Source organism: Pinus tabuliformis, chromosome Q, assembly GCF_031772625.1.
Source record: "Pinus tabuliformis cultivar Carrire ecotype Pingquan chromosome Q, CPIR1, whole genome shotgun sequence".
In the NCBI taxonomy this organism is placed as follows: domain Eukaryota; kingdom Viridiplantae; phylum Streptophyta; class Pinopsida; order Pinales; family Pinaceae; genus Pinus; species Pinus tabuliformis.
Genome location: NC_142296.1, coordinates 99,810,295 through 99,835,213, shown reverse-complemented (window position 1 = coordinate 99,835,213; position 24,919 = coordinate 99,810,295). Strand labels below are relative to the sequence as shown.

The following is a 24,919-nucleotide window of genomic DNA, read 5'->3' as shown; positions in this document are numbered from 1 at the left end:
TGTGTTATATTCTTTCCACGACTAGCCTACGTAGTTAACCGGGGGGTTGATTGCGCAGCAGGGGGCGAAAGCCCCCCTTATCTAGTGGGTTTGAGGGGGGTGGGTAGTCGCCCTCTATGGGGTCGCCCCGGGCAAATTTTTTTTGGACCCTATATTAGGTTGGGCGGACCTACCTATGGTTTTGTGCATGGTTTCCGCACATGGTTTTGGACGCGATGGTTTTCGGTCCATGGTTTTGGATGCGATGATTTTCGGTCCATGGTATTGGATGCTTCGGCATGTATAAATATGTAAATTAACATTGAAAGGAACATAATGAAAGATCAAGCTGGTAGTCTCGGTTTTGGGATCAAGGGGAAATCTCTGTGTATATGTGTTTTATGTGTTATGCTCTTGCATTTTTTATTTTCTGTGTTTTAGAATTCATAAGCAGGTAATTTCTGTACGGGGTTAAAACCTACACAAACATGTCACAAATATGTAATCTATAGGTTTAAACAATAGATCTGAACATAGTGGTCTCATACTTATCTGAGAAATTCTAAGAAGCATTGTTCCCTTATATCATTAGTTGCATTATCATCTATTAGGTCATAGATACATTGTTCATTCATTTACAAATCAAAACATGAGGAGAACCATACATCATCATTGTCATAATACATGATTATAACTAGCTTAATAACAACATAAATATCAAGGATACATTAAGCATAGAATCCACATATAAACTAGTAAAATACTCATGAAATAATAAGGATAAATAACCCCATATTGGACTACCATGTTCCACCTGACCATAGAATGGCTGAGCCAGTTCTCTCTTCAACCATTAACCCTCATGCCATATTCCAAGCATGAATGTGGGACTCAAACCAAAAGAACCAACTGGGGAATTCTGAGGCTAAACCACATCACCCTCATCAATAGAAACCATGGTTTACTGTAATCCATCCCGGATCACTAGGCCCAACAATAAATACGTAATAATAGATTTACCATGATCTCCACCAGATCAATAGGCCAAAACAAGCATGTATGCCACTAGATTTCTCCACCTACACCATGAGGAATTTTCATGTCTCCTAGTCTCTCAGGCTTTACCGTAATCTGCACTGGATCATTAGGCCCTAAACCGATACCCACTCTCCAGGATTTACCGCATATCCTATCCTGGGATTACTAGGCCTGATGGAGAGCACCCACCTCTAGGCTTTACCATATATCTCGTCATTCGCTGGTCGAAGATTCCTAGGCCCACCGAGGCAACACAAAATCTGACTTTACCGCAACCTAAAGTTTGGTTCAGGGGTTACTAGGTCATGTTTTCTATTATTCAAAGATCCACCTCACTCAGCTTTGAATCCATTTGTCAATCTAGCTCAACCAAAACGTGAGAACCCCATCAGACCATCGCTATCCGAAAAATGGCAAGGCTAGGCTGAAAACACTGTCACACCTGGCAAAACCCCTTCCATAACAACAAAAGAACCACATGCCTTCCAAATCTATCAAGGAAAGCACACATGCAAATTGATATCTGCAAAGAATCATGTTGTAGCTGCTTGATCCTGGTCTTCCTTGCTTGCTCCTTCCTTCCTCTTGCCTTCTTTCCTTTCTTGATCCAAATGCAAAACCTGAGCAAAAGCTTGCCAACTGATCCTCGGAACCCTTTTTATCAATGAGGCCTCTATTTTCTTCATTTTCCTCCTCACATGCAACTTGTGACCTTTCACTTTCCTTTTCTCCTAATTTCCATTATTTTCATAAATAAAATGTGAATTAATGCCACTTTGTCTTTCCAAATCCTTAGCCATTGCCTTTGCCAATTTCTTTACTCATAATAAACCAAATGAACACCCACTAGGATGTTTTTCGCACCATTTAGCTTGGAATACTGTCCCAGGACCGTGGTCTTATATATTTTTACATGAATTTTTAACCAGTACAGATCTACTGTATTTTCACTTTTTTTTCCCTTGAAAAAATAATGGCAAATCTTTCTTGAATACACACTTGGATATATATATATATATATATATATATATATATATATATATATATATATATACAATAATGTTATGTATAAAATAATATTGTACTACTAGTTATCATTATAGATTTGAAGTGAAATCTTGATTTGTGTTATTTAAACTGGTTTTTTGATTGTATATATGGATTCAACACCCTGAAAACCCCTAAGATACTTCGATTGTGTAGGGGTTACCCATCAAGCTTGTGATTTCAATAAATTCCTACCAGATTTTAGAGAAATTAGACCAGAAAAACCCATAAAAAAAATTTCCAAAAAATCCCACTAAAAACATATATACATAAAACCAATATTATCATATATATATTTATATAATAATTATATATATTATATTATATAGTCAACTAATTAATATTCACTACATACTGTAATATATAATTTTTTAAATATTATATTAATTAAATAATATTATAATATATGTTAAATATTTATGGTGGCATATATATATATATATATATATATCAAACCAATATTATCATATATATATTTATATAATAATTATATATATTATATTATAGAGTCAACTAATTAATATTCACTACATAATATAATATATAATTTTTTAAATATTATATTAATTAAATAATATTATAATATATGTTAAATATTTATGGTGGCAATTGAATTGGAAATAGTAAAAAAACCAAAAGAAAATGCGAAGGAAAAGTCAAAATTAAAATTCATTAAAATTAAAATAAAATTTAAAAAATATATATATATAACTAATAGAAAATGTATTTTCAATTATTTCTTCTTTAAATTTAATAACTTTGTAAATATTTATACCAATTTTACATACATTAACATGTGTATTATGATGGAATAGTATCTTATTTTGTTACACACAATATATATAACGTAAATATTATGGAATAATATTATATAATAACATTAATATTATGTGTAGTTAGTTATTAAATATTTATACCAATTTCTATATACATTAACGTGTGTATTATGATACCGGGATGCGGGTGACACGTTCAGGCATTAATGTTATTACTGAAGAATGGCGGTGAGGGGACGGGCCACTTGTCCGATGGCGCCCCTCCCCATATCACCCTGAAACAACTTCATTATTATCTGCAGGCAGCATTCAATACCGGTCTGGATTGGCAAAAAGCTATTCCTTGTTGGGTTATGGAGATACCTCGTTTCAATCCTTCACCGTTCCCCTGCTTTGTAGCATCTATCTGCCTCAAGCCTTTGAGCCCAGCCTTCACACTGTAACTGGCCATCGCTGCTGGATTGTTTGTTGTGTGGATTTTCATAATGGCTTTCATCATTCGCATTCGGCTCTCTATTTTCTAATCTTTGCCCAGATCAGTCTTGTTTCGCCTCTTATTCCCACTGCTAGTGCTCCCTCTGCCTTCGTCCCTCTGGTCTCTACTCCCTTTGAGCGCCCAACCAACGAATTCAATATGGTAAGGCACCGTATGCGAAGCCGTAGGGGAGGAACTAGGGGAGGGAGCTCTCGTCCTCCGGTGGAGCGCTCCACCTCCTCTCCTTCCCCTGAATTGCTTCATCCTCAATCTTTTGGGGAGGGTAGACATCATTATACCAGGCGTGGGAGAGGTCGGGCTCGTTTCTGGTGTTCCTCTTGACGAATTTGCTATCCATTCTGACAATTCTCCTTCGCCCCTTCAACCCGCTCCTCACTCTGCCCATTTCAGGTTCTGTAGCTCCCTGAACAAGCCCGTCATTACCGCTTCTATAGCCATCTCTTTCTCTGAAGAAATCGCTCATTCAGCCTCTCAGGTTGACATCTCCAACTTGTCGCAGGAAGGTACACTCAGATGCAACAATTGCAGGGATTCTGGTAAAAATGTGATGGTTGACAGTCTCTTCACCTCCCTTGGACCGAACTTTGGTGGAATTCTTCATGGTGAAGGGGGCAGCTCTACTGCCACGTGTCCCTCTGGTGGTTCGTGTCATGATGGTTCAGCTATGCAGGATGCTTCTGGCGACGGGGGAGAGCCTCACGGCGGTGGTGGAGAGCCACACGACAGAGCCTCCATGGACGTGGCGGATGAGTGGGCTTGCCCAATCATCGAGGAACCCATCCTAGATGACTACAGCTAAGATGACGTGGCCTCCAGGTAGCAGAAGGTGGCAGACAGAGAGTCGGCAGAGGTTGCCTGAGGTTAGAACTTGGCCGGCTATGACTGCCTTGGTGTCTTCTATCTGGTTTTTTTTGGTTTTGATAATCTTTGTGTGAACGTTGGTATCCTTTCTGGACCAAATGTCAGGGTATTATCTTACTGTCTTTTTGTGGAGTCTGGTTTCAAAATTGCTACCATTATTGAAGGTTATGCTCTCGCTGGACTGGTTTCCCCAATGTTGGGGCAGTCCAGATTTTGTTGATACGACGATGAACTTGGGCGAGGCTCTGTCCTCTTTGTATCTTTTATGTACATATTAATAGACTACTTTTACTTAGAAAAAAAAAACGTGTGTATTATGATGGAATAGTATCTTATTTTGTTATCATGGATAAACACAATATATATAACGTAAATATTATGGAATAATATTATATAATAACATTAATATTATGTTAGTTTTTGGTGATTTTTTTTGTTGGTTATCATTTGGGTTTATGAGATTCAATAATGTTGCAGTTTACATTTTTCTCATATTCTGAAAGATTTGCTGAGGATCAAGCTAAATTATTTATCTTTTTCTTGCATTCATATTTACAGGGAGTGAAAGATGGAGACAAATTGACTTTCTAAAGAAGGCCTTCAACTTGATCAGGGGATATGGTCCATTGAAGAAGCTTTGGACGGTGAACATTTATGATTCCATCAGCCATACATGGATGATCATGTTACTAAAATATAATACCTGTTTTTATTACTGTTTACCTTATTTCATATTTTGTTGTCAACTATTATATGACATTGTGTTAGAAGCTTCATAAGCTGGAAATTTTGATTGTGAGATTGTATATGGTTTTCTACATCTCTATGTATGTTGGGCTATTTGTAGACCCTTGTTGTTAAATGTTGTATGTGATGATCTATCTTGATCTATTGTATTTTCACATTTTTTGCCACTCAAAAGATCTAGGCAGATATTTCTTGAATAACGCTTGGATGTGTCTATACAAATTGTAATTTTGTTTACTCTATAAATAAAATTACGATTTTTTCCTTATGAAAAAAATAAAATTACATTAATATTATGTATAAATAATATTATACTATTAGTTATCATTATAGATTACTTTAGCGCATATATATATTGCATCAAGAGGCGCTCTCCAACCCAATATGGAAGAGATGTTGTAATGTCCTCTCCTATAAACATTTTGATTAAGTGAAATTAAATAAAAAGATTAGTGTAATGTAAACATTTTAACTCGATATCCCATCCTTTCTAAGTCAAAAAATTAAAAGAGGATTTTAGATGAAGGATGGCCGCAGGAGCTAGGGTTTGGTCGCAGGAGCCGGAGTCTAGGCCGCGGCCAACAGGGCCGAGGGCCTAAGGCACTGTAGACAAGGGCTTGGAGACGGTGACGGAGACATGCATGTACGGCAAAGGACAGTGGAAGACTTCAGGGAAGCAGGTGGCAGATCGAAGCATCTAATGAGGACATCTGGCGGGGCACAGGAGGGTTGTTTTGGAACGTGGGCGCAAAAGCCTTTCCCTGTTTATGGTAGCAAGAAAATGGTCTTGTTCCCAGTTGTTAATGCGTTGTCGCCATCTTCGGGTTACTCGAGGCCTTACCCTGAATTCGTAGGCGGGAACGGACTGTTAGCGGTTTTCTGTGATAACCTGTTGCAAATTTTTAACCATGGTCAAACCTAGAGAAGTCGTTGATCTTGATCCCGAGCCGGAAGACATTCTGTCGGTATGGGGGAAGGAGTTAACTGCTCAGAACATTGAACGGTTTTTTGGGTCAACTGGGCACCATGGGAACGTGAAATATGCTTCGAAAGGGCCATGGAGGAACAGGCCAACAAATGGTCTGTTGGAGGAAAGTTTGGGGTTGGCCGTGCTAAACAACCAGGACGCTTTTGGATCTCAGAAGCCGAGCTTTCGGGAGGAGGGTTTCCCTCAAGCTGAAGAACTCCACTCATGTCTAGTAAGTATTGATAAACCCCTTTCACCTGCTCGTTTTTTCTCCGGAGGCATTGAAGATGTTGTTCTAAATTGTGGGTTGAAACACGGGATATGGAATAGTCCGGGAGGAGGTCTCAAAACTGATTTAGGGGCGGTTGAAGTAGAATCTCACTAGCTGTTACCAGATCCATCCTTGCTAGAGGTCTGGTAAACCCTAATTTGGCTGTTGGGTCGGTTGGCATTGGATATCGTGTGGTTTCGGGCCTAAGAAAGGAAACCACTGAAACTGAAATTGGAAGGCAGACAGTGGATTTGGGACTCGCAGAAGGACTAGAAAAAGGAGCTGGAAGCAGGGTTTTAGCAGTCAACACAGTTATAGGAAACCCTACCTTGGACAAGGTCACTTTCAAGCAACAAGAAGAAGCGGCCAATGGTGCTACAAATACCCAAGTTAGGGAGGAGGTCTCTGGCAAGAGGCAGATCGGGGAGAAAAGAAAGAAGCAGAAATTCATTAAGAGAAAAGAGTTTGAAGCGAACCTAGTTCTGGGAATGGATGTTCAAATAGAGGAGGCTATTGAGGTAGCCGAATGTACTCTGGTGGGGCGAGCAAGGGGCAAGAAATATTCAGCCCAATTTATCCAAAATTGGGCGGCTCAGCAGTGGCAGTCGGCCTCAGACAAAAGTTTCAAGGTTTCAGTCCTGGCAAAAGGATGGTTTATGGTGAAATTTGAGAGAAAAGAAGCGGCGGACTGGGTATTGGGGAAAAATTGGGCTTTCGGCAACCACCCACTATTCAAGCGATGGACTCATTTGTTTGATGCGCAGCGAGAAAAGGTTGAAGTTTTTCCGGTCTCGGTGCGTGTCCCTGGGCTTCCTCCTTTCCTTTGGGTGGACTCAGTGTTCAGATCTATAGGGAACCTCCTCGGCTCTTATCTAGAAATGGATATGTCTTTCCTTCAATCTAAGAATAAGTCCATGGCTCGGATTTTGGTCAGCTTAAACCCCAGAGAAGGCCTTGCGGAAAACATAAAAATTCAATATAAAGACTTCATTTTTTAACAGCCTTTGGATTATGAACATCTGCCCTTCAGATGTCATAGATGTCATGTTTATGGCCATCTAGCTAGGGACTGTCCGTTGGGCACTCGTCGCAGAAGGAAGCAGAAGAAAGTCGAGGAGGAGGTGCTGGCAGCAGAAATGGAAAAGGCCTCTAGGCCAGATGCAGTCCAAGAGGAGGAAGCCATGGATGTGGATAGAAATAAGGAGGATAAGTCTATGGAGCAGGCTTTTCAGGAGATTTCAGGCCGGGAAGCCGCGACTGAAAGGTTTCTCGGGACCGGGAGCTTGGTCCAAGAACCCATCGAAGAACCGGCAGCAACCCTCAATGAAGACTCAAAGGGTATGCGCCTGGACTCAAGTAATTCATCTTTGTCTCCATCCTATGAAATTAAAGATGCTTGCTTGAATTCTTGTTCTCATATCAGTATTAGTCTTTAACCCGTTGAACAAGTTCAAGTTGATAACATCACCTTTGCTATTCCCAATTTAAATCTGAACTGTGAAGGGGTTCTGAATGAAAGCCGTAAAGTGAAATTCGTTCCTTCCTCATCCGCTTGTCATTATAATCTCCGCTCCCTCGATAAAAAACCTGCTGCCCTAGAGACGGTAGGTGGTTTAGGTATGGCCTCATCTCAGAGCTCAAAGAGGAAATCTCGGGGTAGGAAGTCTTACCTGTCAAAAGCTCAGGTGAAAGCAAAGTTCGATGTAGCGGATGGCAAACAAATGTCTATTCCTGGGGCGCTTAGAGCAGTGAATCCCTGTGAGAAAGTGATAAAATGATCTTCCTATCCTGGAATTGCAGGGGTTTAGCCAATAAGCCCAAAAAACTGGCTCTTAAGGAGATGGTTCAACGCTCTAACCCTGATGTCCTTTTACTGCAAGAGACCTTAGGTATGAGTTTGGAAGTTGAGGTTTCTCTAAGTTCTCTGCTCCCAAGTTGGCACTTTCAAGCTGTGGATTCCGTTGGCCACTCGGGAGGCTTGGCCATAGGCTTTAGGGAAGGAAGATTGAAAATTGTAAATCAGTGGGGGATGGTACACGCGTTGGGGATGGAAGTTCAATCCCATGATTTTGGATTCCCTTTAATGATTTTAAACATATATGGGCCATGTCAGGGGAGAGTCTCCTTTTGGAATGACCTCCTGTCAAAATCGGTGTTGAGAGGCCAAAACCTGGTGATAGGTGGAGATCTAAATTTTTCTATGGGGAATGCCGAGACTTGGGGGCCCTCTGCCAGAGAGGACCCGTTATCAGATTTTTTCATGAACTCCCTCAGCTCCCATAATCTGATAGATGTTAACCTAATTAAATTAAAGCCCACTTGGAGGAACCGTCGAACAGGTGAAGCCAGAATCGCTAAAAGATTGGATCGCTTTCTCCTCTGTGAAGATTTGACTTCCAGAATTCCAGTTTTTCGGCAATGGGTGGGAGAGGGAGGAAATTTGAACCACTTTCCAATTTTTCTTGAGCTTTCCAAGCCTCCCCTTAAGCCGAAAACTCCATTCAAATTCAATGCTTCTTGGCTGCAGGAGGAATCTTTTAATAAGCTCTTTAGAGAAACTTGGAGAACTCCGTGTAGGAGCTCTATGGAGGATAAGAGCTTCCTCTTCATGGAAAATTTAAAAAGACTGAAGAAAGCAACTGTGGAATGGGTGAAGATTAGGAAGTAGAAACAGAATGAGGATCTAAACCAAATAGATGCAGAACTTCGGGGATTGGAAAGTCCTGATTCGGATGGTTATGCTTCTCAGGAGTCAAAGGATATAATTTTGCTGTTATAAATACATAGAAATCAAATACTATTGGCTAGAGAGGAGGAATGAAGGTTGAAAAGCAGGGCGATTTGGCTAAAGGCCGGAGACGAAAACACAAGATTCTTCCATAATTATGCAAAAGGGAGAAAGAAATCGAATACCATATGGAAGCTAAAGAACGAAGAGGGCAGAGAGGCCAATACATTTGAATCTCTCTCGAGCTTGAGGAGAAGCCACTTTCAGAAACTGTTCACTGATCAAGAGGAGATAAAATTAGCAGAATTTATCAGAACATCCCGATGTTTTCCCCGGTATGTGGAGGAGGAAGAAGCGGAGGAATTGATGGGAGAAGTCACAAAGGAGGAAGTCAAAAGTATTATAAAATCTATGGCCAAAGACAAAAGCCTAGGCCCGGATGGGTGGACTATAGAACTCTTTCAGCACTTTTTTGACCAGATTGGAACAGAATTAATAGAGGTGGTTGAAGAATCCAGGAGGAAAGGTGCGGTCTATCCCCCTTTCAGTTCAACCTTTATAGCCCTTATTCCTAAAAAAGAAGAACCAAGATCCTTTGAAGATTTCAGGCCTATTTCTCTATGTAACATTATCTATAAAATCATTGCTAAAGTGATAGTTGTCCGATTAAAGTCGATTCTGTCAAGATGCATTTCAAATGAACAATTTGGATTTTTGGATGGTCGCCAAATTCATGAAGCCATTGGGGTGGCTCAAGAGACAATCCATAGCATTAAGCAGATGAAAAGGAAAGGAGCGGTGGTAAAAATTGATTTATCAAAGGCCTATGATAGAATCAGCTGGACCTATATCAGGATGCTGCTAACTCACCTAGGATTCAAAATTGGCTTCATCAACTGGATCATGGGATGCATCACTAGTGTCAGTTTTGCGGTTCTTATTAATGGAGCAGCCTCTCCTTTCTTCAAAGGGAAAAGAGGGTTAAGACAAGGATGCCCTTTGTCTCCTTTGCTTTTTCTTTTGGTTGCAGAAGGGTTGAGCCAACTAATTCTGAAGGCCAAAAGGGAAGGCACTGTGAAAGGTTTGGAAGTTGCAGTTAATATGTTCATTTCTCACCTTCTCTTTGTTGATGACATCTTACTCTTCAACAATGGGAATATGACTGAAATCAAGGAACTCAAGAAGATTCTTGAGCTTTTCATGAAAGCTACAGGGATGCAAGTGAACTATAGGAAATCTCAGCTAATCCTGGAAGGCTTTAACAGGCAGGAGAAAAGCCAAATTACTTCAATTCTTCCTTTTGATGTGTATAAACTGGAGGAGCCTTTCAAGTATCTGGGGTTCTGGCTAAAACCGAATGCTTATAAGAAATAGGACTGGAATTGGCTGCTAGCTAAAATAGAAGCCAGAATAACGCATTGGAGCTTCAAGTGGCTCTCCAGAGCAGGCAGATTGACTTTAATCAAATCAGTGCTCTTAGCAATTCCGGTTTTCTGGGCTGCCTTGACATGGGTACCTAAAGGAATTCTGGAGAAGATAAGAAGGATATGCAACAGATTTCTCTGGGCAGGATCAAAGGAGGATTTAGTGCTCCCTTGGGTTGCCTGGGAGAAAGTGGCTAGACCTAAAGAATGGGGAGGATGGGGAATAAAAGACCTCACGGCTTTCGGCCCCTCTCTGGTAGCCAAATCAGGGTGGAGAATCATTAAAATGGAAAATCTTTGGATGAAAGTGGTGAAACGGAAATACATAGACCCTGTCCCATTAGAAGAATGGATAAGGAATCCCAACAAGAAAGGAGGGAATGTGTCGGTGGTTTGGAAGGCTACTATAGAGGCATTCAAGGTTATCGAACAAGGTTTGGCATGGCAGATTGGAAATGGGGAAAACCTTCGGATAGGGAAGGATCCCTAGGTGGGGTGTAATGAAAACTTTGCTCTACCCCTAGGTCTTATCAGGCACCTTGAATCCAAAGGAATTCTCTTCCTGAGTCGGGTAGAGAAATTTGGTCATTCAACAATTTGGGGACAAGCATGGAAAACGGGAGAAGAGTTGGACCTCCGGTCCCACTGGTGGAATGATTGGAAGGCCTGCACTCAAGAACTCTCCAGATCAAACGTGAGGCTGAAAGACAGGCCGGATCTTTTGGTGTGGGCCCACGCTGATTCTGGATCTTATTCTCCAAAATTCGGGTATAAGTTCCTTATGTCGAAGAAAGGTTGGGGAGATCCGGAATGGTGGACCAAGCCCTTATGGAAGCTGAAATGCCCGGCAAAAGCCAGACTTTTCTTCCGGTGCATTCTCAAGAGAAAAGTCCCTACATGGGACATTCTTCAATCCAGATATAAACAAGGGTCGGGGAGATGTTCTTTATGCAAAAATGATTCTGAAACAATAAGGCATCTATTTATAGATTGTCCTATTGTCAAAAAAGTGTGGGTGGAGGTTGGGAAGCTCATCCAAAAACAGGTAGCCTGGGAAGGGGAAATCATCACTGATGTTTGGGATAAATGGTGGCGGCTATATCCAGAGGGGAATCTACGGAACTTACCTCCCATTATTTCATGGGGCATCTAGATTGCTAGAAACAGGTGCATTTTCTTGGATAAGGAAACCCCTGTTGAGACAATTGCTTTACAGTGTGCCTCTATTTACTCAAACATCCCCGAATCAGAGGAGGAAAGGATCCCCAGACAGATTAGAGAAGAACAAATCAAGGAAGGAGTTCCATGGGCTTATTTTGATGGGGCTTCTCAGAACAATAAAGCGGGAGCAGGATTGATCAATCACCTAAATGAAAACCAGATTTTAAAAGCATCAGTGGGATTAGGCTCTGGATCAAATAACTTTGCAGAATTGTCTGCCTTAAAGTTGTTTTTATGCTAGCTTATCCACAGGAACATCCTCACAGTTCAGATTTTTGGGGATTCATTAAATGTTATAAAATGGGTTAATGGTCAAAGTAGATGTCAAAATTATATTTTGAGACCTTTATTAGAAGAGATTTAGAATTTAAAGCTTACTTTTAATGTTTTCTCCCTATGCCATATCTACAGGGAACGCAATGATACAGCAGATAGGCTTTCTAAAGAGGGTTTACAACAAGATTTGGGAAGCTGGAGAATAGCAGAGGAGGACCATGGACAGATCCGTGTGTCGGATCAGCCTCCTCACACATAGTCTTGTTAAATTTTCTGAGTTTACGCATGTTGTTCATAGCCGTTTTTTTCTGGGTTTGTTTACAGTTGTTATGGTCCTTTTGTAAAACTGTTTTCTAGTTTTTTGTATGACTTTCGTATCTATTTTCTGTTTGGGTTGTTTTCCTCTATGAGGAGACCCGGGAAATAGATGCATGGCTTGGATCTCTTCATGGATAATCAATACATGGAACCGTATTTTGTGACTGTTTCTGGAGACGGGAGCTGTTTTTCTCTTCATGAGGAGGCTCACAGTCTCAGGGATTACTATTTCTCGTAGTTTTGGATAGGAAGGGCAGTCCCTTTTTGCAGAGCTCTATGATACACAATCATACAGCAAACTGAATGCTTCGGCATATACTATGTAACTTTTTATGTTTGGTTATAAAAAGTTCGATTTTTTTCTTTGGAAAAAAACATTTTAACTCCATCAAAATTAAATTAAAAAATAAAAATAAAAATAACCTTATAAAAACAAAATAAAAATAAAAATGACCAATAGTATTCATGTGGAATATTTCCTATTTAAAGGGGGAATTAAACCAGCCTAGGTCCATCTTAATTCTAAATCTATTAAACACCGAGAGGGATCAAATATCTTTTCACTATAAAAAAGATTTGCATATCAGGAGATTTGATCTCTCGGACACTTGGTAGATCCAGAGTTAAGATGGATATAGGATGATTATAGTAACTTTTAATAGTTATATATATTATGTTATATTCAACCAATTAGTAATCATTATATAATATAATATGTAATATTTTTAATATTATATTAATTAAATATTATTATAGTATATGTTAAATAGTTATGGGGCAATTGAATTGGAAATAGTAAAAAAATACAATCCTATGAAAGGTCAAAATTAAAAGTCATTAAAACCAAAATTATATATATATAAAGCTACTGGAAAAAGTATTTTCAATTATTTTCTTCTTTAAATTTAATGATTTTGTAAAGTTTTTTTAACTATAATATAAACATTACACTATGTATGTATATAAATTACTTCTTTCTAATTGTACAATATTAATAGTTAATATATATGGAATAGTATCAGTAAATCTAATTATTACAATGATGTTAATATATATTTGCAATTGATAATTATTCTCATAAATTTGTTTTTATAAGATTTAAACTTCTTTTTCACTTTAATTATGAGTAAAAAAAAATTGGCCAAAAACTACTTAGTCATATCAAGTTTGACTATTCGTTACATATTTTATAACTTCTAGGCTTCTTTCGTCATTTATATTCAACGATAAATGCAGTTTGCATGTGCTTTTTAGTTTATTTTTTGAATAAGGAAATTTGGTAAAATTGTTGTCTATCTTCTTCTTCCTTCTGTCTTTCTTTCTTTCTTTTCTTAATCTAAAATCAAGAAAATTAGTAGACCTATCACTTGTCATCGAGGAGGCATAGGTTCAAGTCATAAGGATTGCCTCTATACTCCTAAGCATAACCCAATCGCCGAGAAGCCACGTTGGCAGGCTAACCAAGTTTCGAACCTAGGGGGCCAATATTAGTTAGCAAGCACTTTCTAGTGCAAGACATCCACCATTTGACCTAGCTCAATAGGCCACTTTGGATGTGTTCTTATCTTTATGTGTGCATGTATGAATAGGGATTATGCTCTAATTGATTAGTAAAGCCTTTATTCTTGCACATAAAAAGGTAAAAATTCAAATTTCTCTCTTAGGTTATTGTGTCAAATTGTATTTATGCAAAGTTGAAATTCATATTCATGACTAAAGAAATGTTTATGCATATATTTGATTTGTTACCATTAGTATTGGTGTTTCCATTAAAATATGAATGTGTTTTGGTTCTACATAACTAAATACAGGTTGTAAAAATATTATATCCACATTGACCTAATATTTGCAGTTTAAATTGGTGAAATAAATGAATTTAATATTACTTGGCCAAGCAATGAACCCTAACTTGCTCGGCCCTCCGGTTTGTGCCTCTTGTTCCACCTTTATCACCTGGGCCTCTCTTCTGCATTGTTGTCAATGTCACCACCTTTGGATGCTCTATTTGCGTGGAGGTTTGGGTCTTTCATGCATATTATTAAATGTTGTGGCCTTTCTACATCTGCCAAGGTTGCTTTGTTTCCGTTGGCATTTTTTCTCATGGTCTCTCTTGGTCGTGGCATTGCCATGTTCCTTTTGATGCTTCCTGTGACTATCTTTGGAGTTGGTTTGTTGGTTTTCTTGTTGGTCATGGTCGTGGGTTTCATCGGCCTTGATGCTCGTTATTTTGTTTTGATGCCCTTTGTTGGGGTTTGTTTCTATGGTATTTTCTGGGGGTTGTGCTCTGGTTCTATCCCCTGTGAAAGTTCATAGGCATTTAAGTTTTGTTGTAGGTTGTTGGGGTTTTGACCCTTTTTTAATGTTATTCAGCCAACCTTTTTGTGACATTCATTGCTCCCTATTGAGATTTTGACAGGCATGCGTGCCCAAAGGTTTTTTATTCTCTCTGCTTTGTGGTTTGGGGCTTGTTGACCCTTAGGTTTCATTTCATGAATTATCTTAGACAGATGAATGCTACTTGTATAAGTCATGTTTTGCATAGGATTTCATATGCACATGGTGTGCCTACATAATGTAATTTTTATTCCCTATTATCATAATAAAAAATTACGGCATTTTTCTCCAAAAAAAGAATTTAATATTAGTCGTAGCATTTATACTAAAAATGTCGAATCCACCAACGCGATTTGATTTTGAGGGTTTTTTTATAAGGTCGCCAAGGATTGGAACCCATGGTAATCGAGAGGAGACACGAAAAAAACTAGGCCATGTTAAGAGTTGGTGTGGCCCAATCTAAGTGTGATCTTGGAGTGATTTTGAAGGATTAGATGCCCATGGATTTTGGTTTCTTAGATCACAATCTAGTCCTACAAGTCACGAACATGCTAGCAAACAAAAAAATTGTTTATACTAAACACATTGTCATCCACCTTTGACTACGGTGGATGGTTTGAAATTGGTGAAACAAATGAATTTAATATTAGTCGTAGCATCTATACTAAAGAGGTAGCAGGAGAAGGGATTATTCTTAATCTCGAGGGACATCTAGAAACAAATTTTGTTTGGGGTTTAGGAAATTCCACAAATAATCAAGTTGAGATGTATGCCCTTTCATCGAGGTATTCTTTTAGTAAACAAACCTAGAATAAAGATATTGATTTCTATTGGTAATTTAAGCATAATAATTAACTCAGTGGTTTAAAAAAATACTCCTTCAAATAGTTAGTGTCCTTAATAACTCAACTTCAGAAGGAAGTTTGAAGAATTTAAAAGGTATCTTTCTTTTGGATTCTAAGGGAATACTATTGTTCAATTAACTCTCTAGCCAATGAAACAACTAATTTCAACATATGGTTCCTTCAAAAAATTGGGGACATGCTTTATCAAGCCATACCTTTATCTTTATATATTAATGATCATGGAGACACATCACACCATTACTACACAACATATGTCATGGCACCACAATCATTCCATTCCAAGTGAGGGATCAAGATAGAAAAGGACTCGTCCCCACTCACTTCCTACATGATTGAATTAACTATTAGCCAACCTATTAAACCATATAGTAGTGTAGTTTAAGAGGGAAAAGGTGGGATAATGAAGCCTCTACATGGATTACTTGAGCAACATAGCTTAGTGGAAAGCTACTTTGAGCTTAAAATCATCCCTGGTAAGGATTTCCCTTTACTTTTGGTTTTTGTAGTGGAGCCTTTATTTGGTGAATAAAATATTAATGGACATTCAACACATTGTCATTTATTTTCTCTGAAATCTATTTTTTGTTTGTTTTATTGGTTATTATGCAATCCAGGTCACCTCTTGGTGATTGTTATTATAGAGCTCTAGGTCTTGGTGTCCTCAATTTGAGGATAATTAGAGTTTTTTTCCCTCACTGATTGGTTTCTAGCACATTAAGTTGGACTCTTTAACAATTTGAAAGTTTGGTTTCTTACCCCTGCTCTGGTCAATTTCTTCAAGTGACAGTGCATGTCCAATAGACAACTCTGAACCTTTGATTGGGACTCATATCATGGTCTTTTTGTGTAAATTTTATTCTTCATTCATGGATTATAAAGAAGCTCAAGAATTTTATGAAGTGCTCAAAAGACATGAATCCATCCAAAGAAATATAACCTCGCTATTTTCAATGGCCACTAAATTCCATGAAAATGAGCATCCATAAACCTCTTAGAATGCAATGCTCATGAATGGTTTGGTTCAACGCAAGAAAAAAAAAATGATGTTTGGAGGAAATTGCTCCAAGTTGATAAATATTGCTAATAAGCTTGGCGAAGGATCCCACTCTATTGCCTCCAACCATGGGATGTTAGTGAATTCAGCCCAAGGTCTCAAGTAGGAAGATAGTGTCCATCAAATGTTAGAAGATATAGATATGGGCAACCAAGATCCTCGTCTCTCCAACATGGTATAAGATGAAGCCAACAACTGTCACTTTTTTCACTAGTCTTTATATATTGTACATTTATAAAAAAATTACATGACTTTTCAAGAATCTATACATATAGGAATTTTTGGAATGTTTTTTTCAGCAAAGAAAAAAACCGTTATTCTTTTGTATTAAAAAAGTGGTTACATCTTTATGTATTCCCCAAATAAATAAGCCTAAGTATATGCAACATTCACTGACAATTTTCATGCCCAAAAAGAATCAATCTACATATATAGTGGCCTAATAAAAACCTAACAAAATTCCCAACAACATATCCCATATAACATAAGTCAACTAAAATTATAACTACAGAGAATGTTATAACTACACATATGTAAATATTTGTTTTTGGCATATTTTGTCTACCTAATTTATTGAAAAAATTGTGCCAATTAACTCTATTTACTCATTGTTCAACTTTGATGCATCATTTTATATATAAGTTTCTCCAGTTTCATAAAAAAAAGTATTTGTACTAAACACACTTTAGCATTCACTTTTGGTTATGTCAAGTGGAGGTGGAGCCGTTGAAATTGGTTAAATAAATGAATTTAACCAAATTTGGCCTATCATGGCTATTATTTCCTCTTGGGATTTTAGCTACAATAGTCAACATCAAATACGTACAAGCATACTCGAAGCAAGAAACACCAAGAGTTTGTACAAGGAATCCATGAAGGAGAAAATATAGTGATTAAAGTATTCTCATGTGTGTTTCTATTGTACAATTGGTTCTTTTATATAATAATAGGTGACCATAACAACTATGTCATACTCAAATGTTTAATTAAACCATATGCATAACTATCTCCACAATGAACTCTACATGAATCTCTCAACCAATCTTCATCTTTAACATATGTGATTTCTCCTCACCTTTGATTCTTACATATACTTCTAGGATTAGACCTCGACAACATTACAAACTCATCATATAATATAGATTTTATTCATAATTCACAAGTAGGAGTTAATCCTTGATATTCCCCCTAATCGGGTACTTGTGATCTAATCAGTTCTATTTGTTTTTTCAATTGGTCTAATTTTCATCTTTATCTTCTAATCTGTCTTTAATGTGTTATCTTCATCTTTTTCTTTTTGCAATCTTCTTCTTTGGTCTTATTCATTTTTCATCCTCATTCTTGAATTTACATCTTGTACCTGTGACCATAAACATTGTGTTTCTTAAAGTCCACATAAAAAGTTATCATCCCTGGAATATATGGGTCACCAATTGTTGTATCCATCGATTCTCTAGGACAAAGTTTCTCATGCATGGTTTAACAACAATTTTTTGGTCATAACATTTTTCATTCCCCCTACATCATCATCCTGGGTTTTCTTTTGCTTAATTGTAACCATACTCTAGGTTTTTTTTGCTTACCCTCAACCATTACATCCTTTAGGTTTTACATCTATTTGCCCTTTAACTATTACATTCTCAATTGGTTTTAAGTTACGACCAACCATACACGAGGTCAAATGGTTTTGACTTGCCACAAATCATACATTACATCAAGTGGTTTTGGTTGACCACTAACCATACATCATTTGAATTATGGGGGTATAGTTGCCTCATCTAGAGTCAAAACAACATTTGACTTTGGTACTTACAATTTAAAATTTTCATTTTAGGCTAATACAACCCTTATGCAAACATTGGACCAAGACCAATTTCTTTTCGTTATAAAAAAGACACTATTTAAAAAGGCCCATTTCTTAGGGATGTCATTTTCATGGATTCATTTATTATACATGCCTCTCAATTTTGAATTTTGAATATACAGTATTATTTATTCTTATATTGCTTCTTATGTCCTCTATTTTGACTCTCTTCCTTTCTTATGTTGAATTGTGTCTTCATTTCTCTTTATATGCTTCATTCTTTTTTATTTCTCTGACCTTATCATTATTTTCAACTACATGTACTTAAAGAATCTTAATCAAAGGTTATTAGAACAAATCAAAAGTTTAAAGATGAGAAGAACAATACAAATAAAGTCAACAATTCAAAAGGAGAAGAACTTTGACGTCTAAAGAATCATAATCAAAACCTACTTACACAAATAAAGAGGCTTAAGAGTGATGAGAAGTCGCTAAAAAACAAGTTAGAACAACTTATTCAAAAAGAAGCATCGAAGTCTTCAATTGAAAGAATCTCAATTGGAAAAGAAGGAACAAACACTGATCAGATAATGTCACGACTCAGAATAAGCCAAATCCAATTGAAGTGAAGATGTCTTTAGATGTTGCAGTTCAAACGACGTAAATTTCAAGTAAAGATCCAATGATTAACCAAGCAACTTCCATACGTGAAGGAAATCGAATACCTCAAGTAAATCAAGAAATCACCACAAACAAGTTAAGAGGACATCATATCACAAAAACTCTTTATCGACAGCCAAATCATAAAAGTAGACATCTCAACCAGTTTGGAAATCCATATCACTCGGACCAAAGACAAGTGACTTATGTTCCAAAAAATATCGACGTCACAATAATCCAATCTTATGATAACAATTCATTCCAAGTTTCCAGTGACCGCAAAACTCCACAAATGATTAATTTGGGATGGCTAGATCATTTTATTGTGCAACAATTTTGTACCACACTCAAAAGTTCATATCGTTTTGAATTATCGCAAATAATAGTTTCACAAGATGAAAAGACAAAGAGACATTAAGACACAAAAAAAAAAGATATCAAACATTTTCATCAATAAGCTTTGAGGACAAATCTTTTTTAAAGGAGGAAACAATGTTATAAATATAAATAATTAATAATTAATAGTTAATAATGATTAGTATACTGAAAAGACATGTCTCTAAGGACATGACCCTTCATGAAAAACACCTGCCTAGGTATATAAATGGGTCCTCATTTGTAATCAAGATATCATATCTCTTATACATTTCAACATTCTTATATGAATATATTATTTCTCCTATACACGGATATTTACATATTTCAGATATTCTGAATATTTCCACTGCATATACAAACCCTGTTCATTACACAAGCATATCTCCTGACTTATACACTAACATCACTCAACTTTTAACATATCATATATTTAGACAAACTATTGCAATGTTTTTTTCTTAAGGACCTATAAGAAGACTAGGAAATAATGGAAGAATATAACATTATGATTAGCACAATCACTGCACTCAATATCAACCATTTTACAACTTGACCATATTCAAGTTGATCTATCTGTGGGGAGGATTGCTGAGAGACTTGTGGAGAAGCAGCCTGGAGAAGTTGAGGTGAAGAAACAGAAAGTGCTGACGCTGTCTTAGGCAGCAGCTGTTGCTGCTGTTGATCAACTGAACACCGACTTAATGGATGGTGGTTCTCTATAAATGCTTGCTTAACAGCAGACTTTTTTGTCTTTGATTCATTACTCAACTCATTAATTTGTTGAAGTTGCGGCATTTGTTGTGCCTGCAGCTGTGCCTGCAACTGAGCAGCTTGTTGCTGCTGCTGCTGTTGCTGTTGGAGATGCTGCTGCTGTTGCTGTTGGAGATGCTGCTGTTGCTGCTGCTGTTGTTGAAGCAGCTGCTGCTGCTGTTGCTGTTGGAGATGCTGCTGCTGTTGCTGTTGGAGATGCTGCTGTTGCTGCTGCTGTTGCTGTTGGAGATGATACTGCTGCTGCTGTTGGAGATGATACTGCTGCTGCTGTTGCAACAACTGATGTTGAAAATGCTGCTGCTGATGTATCTTAAGTTGTGCTTGTGCTTGCATCATTTCTTGCTGCTTTAGAACTTGGTGGTGTTGTTGCAGAGCATTTATATTATTTTGTTGTAGAGAATTCATGCCATTCTGCTGTAAGGAGCTAATATTATTCTGCTGAAGAGGAGCATTATTTTGCTGAAGAGAATTAATATTATTATTATGTTGAAGATGGTTTAATGAACTCTGCTGCAAGGAAGTTACACCACTTCCTTGCGATGCATTTAGATTGGTGGCAGACTGCATCGTAGTACAAATATTTTGGAGTGATGTTTGTCCACCAGATTGCTGTAACAGAGGCATGGAACTGTGCTGAATAGGTGTCACGCTGTTTGGTTGCATTGAAGTAACTGAAGGCTGTAAATTCATCTGTTGGAGTGGATTAACATGCTTCTCTTGTGGTTGCATAGATTGCACTTGGTTGTTAACTTGGCTTGGAAGTTGTTGCTGTCCCTGTTGTTGTTGTGGAGCAGATTTCCTCTGCTTAAACGAGTTCAGAATGGCTTGAATCTGTTTCTCGAAAGCATCAACCTTGTCTTCTTTAAACCCTGGTGGAATACTGCTCTTTGGAACTTGAAAATATGCCATCATACGTTGCAAAGTAGTTTTGTAGTGCTTAAGCTTTTCGGATTGATCAGGTTGCATGGGCTGCTAAAACAACAATTCTATGAGCGGTCAAGCCAAAATGAACTAAAATAGAAAACTGTCATAACTATTGGTATTCTTTTTTGAAACAGGTCAAACACAGGCATGAAATGCAAAGATTTATCACCAAAAATAGTGGCTACTTGAATTGCATTGTCAATACAACTCCAGCCTACCCTGACAACATCATTTAGATTACTTCACTGTATGATTTCACGTCTCACTTGCCATATATTCATAATACTATCAAGCCATTTTATTAAGTAGACAACAGTCAAAGCAGTTAGGGTAAAAAAGAAAACACACCTGCTGACATTTCGTTTGAAGTTTGGTAAACAATTCTTTTATCTCTGGAAAATACATCTCCTTCAGAGTTTGTAGCTACAAAAATAACGTAACAATTTCTATTACTTTAATTGTTCATGGAACACCAAAAATTTGTCAAGGCATCCACTCTCAAGAGACTCTACATCAGAAAAGATGTAGACTACCTTAAGATTGGAGCCAAGCAGATACGTTTGCTCTCCTCACTTACACAGGGAAGAGTAATCTACATAATCACAGCTTCGTTTAAAGATGTATGTTGATGTATTCTTTATCATTCAACAATATAATATAAGATGCATTTTCAGAAGAAAAAATGATTTCTCAAGGCATTTCAGATTGAAAAAGAAGGGCAAGAAAAAAGCATATAGTTTAGGTGTGTGAAGGCATCTCTTATGGATTGCTGCATTCATTCATGGTTGTGAACAGTTAAATAGTGAAGATGACACGGTATCTCTCCAGAACAAACAAACAAACAAAAATCCAATATTCTTTACAAAAAGAGCTCTTAGACAGACATATAGAAAACCAATCATTGTGAAAATATGAAGATACATACACCCACACCAACGCTGAAAACCAAATTGCAATTTTAAGAAGAATTAGAATGTATAAAATCTTACTCTCTGATAAACCTTCTCTTGCCAGTCAGCAGCAGTTGGTTGTCCAGTTTGACCTGATGATTCCATTGATGCTGGAAAGCCAAGAGTTACCCCATATAAGGCCACAAAACAGTTTTATTGATATGAAAAATCAGAAGAATGTACAAATGGATATATTTCATCTATGTTCAGATTACGTCAGATATGCCCTACAGATATGGACTGGAGATGGTCGATAACTATCATCAAAGTTGATTAACGCCTTAACCACAATTTGAATGGGAATAGAGGATATAAAATGCAAATGAAGCGGATGAGTGGATTTTACTTGAAGAGCCCTCTGGCAGACCGTGCGGTTGTAATAGCTGCTTTTGTTGTTCAATAGAGCTCGGTTGCTGCTGCTGCTGCAACAAACCACCAGTTGTCTGAAGCCTTTGCAGCTCTTGCTGTATTGGATTTGGTTGCTGTAACAGTCGCTGCTGTTGCTGCAATGGTTGGGTCTGAGATTGGAGCTGAGAGAGAAGCTGCTGCTGTTGTGACTGTTGCTGCAACTGCTGGGATTGTGATTGTAATAGTGATGATGATGTCTGCTGTGTTTGCTGATGTTTGGATTGCAAAAGCTGGTGAATTTGATGCTGGTGTTGCTGCTGCTGCATGTTTTGCTGACCGCAAAGTTGTTGGTGTTGTTGCTGTGGTTGTAGAATTGACTGCTGGACCATAGAAGACTGCTCTTGCTGTTGTATAACAGATTGCTGTGATTGTTGCTGCCTAAGCATAGATTGCTGATGCTGCTGAAGGGGAGTCTGAGATGCTTGTTGTAGAGCAGATTGCTGATGCTGCTGAAGGGGAGTCTGAGATGCTTGTTGTAGAGCAGATTGCTGAGTTGACTGAAGGACAGATTGTTGAGGAGGTTGTAGAATAGAGGGCTGGGATTGCTGTAGAATAGACTGTTGAGTTGATTGGAGAGCAGGTTGTTGAGCTGGTTGTAGCATAGCCTGCTGCGATGGCTGGAGCTGACTCTGTGGCAAGGCTGATTGTTGCTGTTGAAGAAATGATGGCTGTAATTGAGACTGCTGTTGAAGCTTCTTGTTCAGAAGAGCCTGTTGCTGTTGGTGCAACTGCTGTTGAAAAATTTGATGTTGCTGCTGCTGCTGTTGTCTTGATTGTAGCTGCCTCTGATTGCTTGCAAGAAGAGGAGGTAAAACTTGACTTGTTGAGCTATTAATTGAATTATGTGGCATTCCTTGCATAGGTGGCAGACCATTAGGAATCGAAGACAAGGAAGGTGCCAAACCAGCTGAGCTCGGCATTCCACCTGCAGATATGCTATTTTGCAGATTTTGTTGGAGCATTGGTTGTTGTGGTTGAGGTTGCCCAGTCAATGGGAGATTATTTGCAGATGCTTGCTGTTGATTTCTAATCTGTGGTCGTAACATCATACCTCCTACAGTGAACATAGAAAGCAATGAAACAAAAAAAATAAAAATAATAATAAAACTTATTAAAATCCCTTAGAAAAATGCTAAGAATAATTTATATTTTTGAAACGTCCTGGTAAAACAAATTGTATTTACCTACACATATCAGATATATAGTACGAAGACATAAAAGTTATATGTAACTAATCGAATCAGTCTTCTGTGTAACAGATTAACCTTTTTTGTACTGCCCTCACCAGGATCTAGAGGCCACTGGTTGTTACCAGGAGAACTACCCGGAAAATGATTCGAAGGTCCATTAGCTTTTGATTCTAATGATAGCATCTTGAGAGATATTCTCCGTAGATAGTCTTGCTGCAAAGCATAAAGAGCACATCAATATCCTCCATCAAGAAATTCTTCATCGGAACCAAGATATCTATAAATCAGTGTTTTAAAACTCCGACTCCGGTTCGGAAATGGCCGAGGGTCGGCTCCGACTCCGACTCGGTATCGACTGGGCCGGTTTGATTTCAATGACTTGGTTGTTGTAAAAAATACATTAAATGTTTTTTTTTATTAAAAAACATAATTTTAAAGATTTCCATTCATGTTTCCAAACACAAGTGACAAAGCTTTAGAATATAGAGAGAAGACAACATATGATCAAAGTAGGCTCATGAATATATCCATTATATCAAAATGACACCCAGTGCACTGTCCAATACAAAGTTCATACTTAGCCACCAATGCCAGGATTCTTTTCTGCCTCAGCCCAAGGAAAATCACTAGACTACAACAACAATAATACCAATTCTCTGCAACCAATCATAGCTTCCCAAATGATAAGCCAATGAACTGATCAACAGATGTCTTCAAATTTGTGCCTTTGCTACAGGATGGCCTATCTCATGCTTCTACCTAGACTGCTGGAGATGATTTCAAGAAATCTGCCCCTAATGAAGTCTCAAAACCCTTGATTTAATTATGGTCAAGCTCCAAACAATCAGAGGTAAATATGTATCTATTGGTCCATTGCCAGAACGTTTGCCTTTTTCAAAACATTGTATGGCTCAATGCATTGTTTCAGTTTTCTAATTCATGCCACTAGGATAACCATACTTTGGCCTTGTAATTTTCAAAACTTTCTCACAGTGATAGATTACTTTAGGGCTACAAATATGCAATAAACAACAACCCAACCGTTGATATGTAGGAGGCGGAACAACTTTTGACAAATGTGCTTCAGGATCTTTTTCAAAGAGTCCAGCCGGCCGAGTCGATCAATGGCTCGGCCGGCTCGGTAACAATCCGGCCTGCCGTTCCGTTTTGGCCACCGAGCGGACCCGGCCAGGCATTGGCTCAGTCTGGCTCGGCCAAGTCGGAGTCAGCTCAGCCGTTTTTTAAAACACTGCTATAAATACATATATATATATATATATATATATATATAGATATGCCACAGTAAAATGTCAATATGTATTCAAACGGCAATGGCATCTGACATTGTATGAAAGGAGATATATTTACATGGTAATATTCGTAGACAAGATATTTTTGAAAGATGCCCTCGATTCAAATTTGAAGAAAGAA

The 24,919-nt window shown here is 37.9% G+C and overlaps 1 protein-coding gene across 6 annotated transcripts in view; it reads right to left on the bottom strand.

Annotated features, from left to right (window-relative positions):
• Positions 1 to 19,559: 19,559 nt before the first annotated feature.
• Positions 19,560 to 24,919, bottom strand: part of LOC149218424 (mediator of RNA polymerase II transcription subunit 15a-like) — a 261,002-nt gene continuing 255,642 nt past the window's right edge. For 2 of the 6 annotated variants that reach the window (XM_089383970.1, XM_089383968.1), the window contains exons 10-11: positions 21,289 to 21,363; positions 19,560 to 20,988 (exon numbers count right to left, since the gene is read on the bottom strand). In XM_089383970.1, coding sequence (XP_089240096.1) covers positions 19,723 to 20,988; positions 21,289 to 21,363 — 1,341 coding nt within the window. In that variant the 3' untranslated portion in view covers positions 19,560 to 19,722. Of the gene's footprint in view, positions 20,989 to 21,288; positions 21,364 to 21,929; positions 22,001 to 22,236; positions 23,353 to 23,583; positions 23,702 to 24,919 lie in introns of all 6 variants that reach the window. The other 4 variants (XM_089383971.1, XM_089383972.1, XM_089383973.1 and 1 more) reach the window with 4 other exon arrangements.